Source organism: Ruditapes philippinarum, unplaced genomic scaffold, assembly GCF_026571515.1.
Source record: "Ruditapes philippinarum isolate M1 unplaced genomic scaffold, ASM2657151v2 ctg5105_1_1_1_1, whole genome shotgun sequence".
Taxonomy (NCBI): Eukaryota; Metazoa; Mollusca; class Bivalvia; order Venerida; family Veneridae; genus Ruditapes; species Ruditapes philippinarum.
In genome coordinates, this window is record NW_026858020.1 from 117,025 (window position 1) to 120,167 (window position 3,143).

The 3,143-nt window shown below is 33.4% G+C and overlaps 1 protein-coding gene across 1 annotated transcript; it reads right to left on the reverse strand.

The window, feature by feature from the left end:
• Positions 1–498: 498 nt before the first annotated feature.
• Positions 499–2,601, reverse strand: LOC132751823 (E3 SUMO-protein ligase ZBED1-like). The gene is made up of 3 exons (XM_060742044.1): positions 2,477–2,601; positions 1,942–2,213; positions 499–1,609 (listed from the first exon to the last, which is right to left on the reverse strand). Exons 1-3 carry the CDS (start codon positions 2,593–2,595, stop codon positions 621–623), a joined length of 1,380 nt encoding a protein of 459 aa, XP_060598027.1. The 5' UTR covers positions 2,596–2,601; the 3' UTR covers positions 499–620.
• Positions 2,602–3,143: the final 542 nt, after the last annotated feature.

Here is a 3,143-nt window from a genome sequence, read left to right on the forward strand (position 1 = left end):
TAAACTCCTTAAGACCTTAACAATAGCAATTTAACTCTTTTTAAACATTTAAATTCACAATGAACTTTTACTAGCACTTAGCTTGAAGAAGCAAAAATCAACCAGTAAGAATACTAAGAATCCATGTTCATTTAAAAAAAAAACATTTTGAATTCAGTAAAATCTTTAAAAAAAACAAAAAAAAACCTTTAGACAAAGCATAAACTCCTTAACAATAGAAATCGTTTTAACCATTTAAATTCACAATGACCTTTAACTAGCACTAAACTTGAAGAAAAACAAATCTACCAGTAAGAATCCATGTTCATTTTAAGAAAAATTATTGAATTCACTTTCTCTGGACTGAGGCGAGATCTCTTCTTGTTGACTAATTTGCTAGCTAGGCTGAACACTCGTTCACAAGGGACAGAAGAAGCTGGAATTGCCAAATACTTTCTAGCCAAGATAGAGAGCCGTGGATAACTATCTTCGTGTTTTTTTCCACCACTCCAGCAAGCTGAGATTTACATCATCAGAGTTGTTACTGGGCGATGACAGGTAGCGGGCAACTTCCTGCTCAACTAAACTAGACACTGGTGTTGAGACTGCCCAGTAATGATAACATCATCGAACCATTCTTCTTAGTCAGAGCACTTTATTTTCTTAGTTGGGGGTTCAGGAGAAGAAAAGTTGTGATTCTCATCAACATTTGGTTCAGGTAGGCTAGGAAGTTCAGGTAGGCTAGGAAGTTCAGGTAGGCTAGGAAGTTCAGGAAGGACAGAGGAGCTTGTTGCTGTTTGTGTTTCACTAGCATCATCATTTTCTGTTTTTACAAAACCACCAGGGACAGTCCCATGTGAGCCAAACAATGAAATACATTTGTCTAAAAGCAACTTATGTGCTTGGTGCTTTTGTTCATCAGACAAAAAGGAACCTGATTTTAGGTCAGGGTTAAGCATGGCCCCCATAACAGAAATGTCCTCGAGATCAGTCCTTTTCTGTAGTTGTTGTTTCATTACAGTAACAACTTTCATAATTGTAGGTGAAAAAGTTTTTGAGTTTATGATGTCATTAATTTTTGCCATGCACAACAATACCTTACTTATGGTCGGAGCATTTTCAGCACAGAGGATAGATGTTGCTTTTTTAAACGGTAATAGCAACTGTAATAATCCCTCTACAGTGCTATGTTCATCAAAAGTCAAACAGTAAGTTTTTACATTATTAGAAGCTGTCTGGCTTAATTTGTCATCACTCGCGACAGCAAAAATAGCTGCACTCTGTTCAACAACCCTTTCCAACATATCATAACAGCTATTCCAGCGCGTAGGAACATCTTGAATAAGTTTGTGTCCAATAATTGATACATTGTTCTGATATATTGTTCTCTGTTTTTCAAGCAAACAATCGTTAACACTTGTAGACTGATGAAACACACCAACTAGTTTTCTTGTTTTACCGACTATCCTAGCAACTTCAGGAACTTGAAGGGAATGTTTTACTATTAGATTAATGCGGTGACCATAGCAACCAAATCGCTCCCAACCAAGAATCTGCACAGCTTTGACTTCATTTGCCGCATTGTCTGTTACAACAATAGGAGGTGGGAGATTCCAGTGGATAACAGCTTCTGGAACAAATAAAATTTTTAACAACTATGAAATATTTGAAACAATATTATAAAACATTTTTTTTATCAAGTAACATGCAAGTATGTATTTTGTAAAAAGGGTTTACTTCTTTTTTAACAAAAATGAAAAACACTTTACAAAAACTGAAAAAGCTTTCATTAAACTTGTTTTTTTTTTAAGTTTTTAAAAATAAATCATGATATGCAAATCTAGTCTGTGGTTTGATAAAAAAAGTGGTAAGCCCTATTTAGAGATTATTTTCAACTGTTATCAAGCTTGTTTTAGGTTATGTTTGTCTTTAAATCATCTATAATTAGAAAACTCCACCCACCTTTAAGTTTAGCAGCAATGTTCTCAGCTGTGTGGGAACCCTCTACCTTACGTGTTTGAAGAACAGCACTTCGCAGTTCCCAGTTGGCATTAATAAAGTGAACTGTAATTGTATCATAACTCTGGGTGGCACAGCTTGTCCATCCGTCGTGTGTTATTGCTACAAAACCCCCTTTAGAAATGGATGGCAAGTCTTTTTTTAGTTTTTCAACCATGTCTACCTCCTTTTTTAGCAAAGCTTTGTTGATGTCGTGTTTTGATGGCAAATCATAACTAAAAATCAGAAAAGATAACAATTTAATAGTAAAAGTACAATTTGCTACTTGAGTTTTTAACTTTTATATGTATGAATTAATTAATGTAATTAACTAATTATGATTGTAATGTAATTAGTAGTTAATTTCAATCAGTAGTTTTAATGTAATTTTGAAGTGAACCTTTACAGGATTTTATAATAAAATGAATTAGTTAAAGATTTTTATGACTCAAATATCAGTTAACAACTTTCTGATTTGTTGCCTGATACATTTCATTACCTTGGATTCAACTCCTTTATCAAGGTTTGAAAGTGGCGGTTACTGACTAAACTCAATGGCAGGACTTTTCCGACTAGAAGTTTTAAAGTAAGGTCATCCAACTTTTTTTTTCTGTTCATTTCCAATCATTTTTTTTTACCTTTGTCGAAAGTGGTCGTGTCAATTCCGAGGCTGGAATAGTTTTTGATGGAGGGGTAGGCCTTGAACTTAGATGCAGTATGACTAGTTTCATCAGTGTTACGGTGATGTTTGTCCAAATGCTGCTGTAAATTTGTTGTATTACCTAAAAATACACACACACAATTTCTCAGTTCAAACTTTCCATTTGAAAACCACTACTTAAATTTTTATTTTTTTTATCAGATTTCGGACTGTGGCTTAGTTTTTAATAATATTTATTTTAAATCAACCTTACATGGATACATAACAAGTTAGACATTATCATTTACAAAGTATTTTACCATGTTGACAAATGCCTACGATAAAAACTGGTGCAAGAACTACATGTCCAGAAACAGGTTATATCCGAAAAAAATGGAAGAAATAAATCACCTTTTTTTTGCATACGACTTTGTTTTCAAAAGTATTTATTTTAAATCAACCTTACCTGAATACATTACAAGTTACATATTATCATTTACATAGCATAAAATAATTTCAACACGTT

What these genes read in the sequence shown, in the direction of transcription:
- LOC132751823 (XM_060742044.1), bottom strand. Translation starts at nt 2,595, where the DNA reads ATGAACAGAAAAAAAAAGTTGGATGACCTTACTTTAAAACTTCTAGTC. An exon ending in ATAAAGGAGTTGAATCCAAG is followed by an intron (nt 2,214 to 2,476) that starts GTAATGAAATGT and finishes TCTGATTTTTAG; the next exon opens with TTATGATTTGCCATCAAAAC. An exon ending in CATTGCTGCTAAACTTAAAG is followed by an intron (nt 1,610 to 1,941) that starts GTGGGTGGAGTT and finishes TATTTGTTCCAG; the next exon opens with AAGCTGTTATCCACTGGAAT.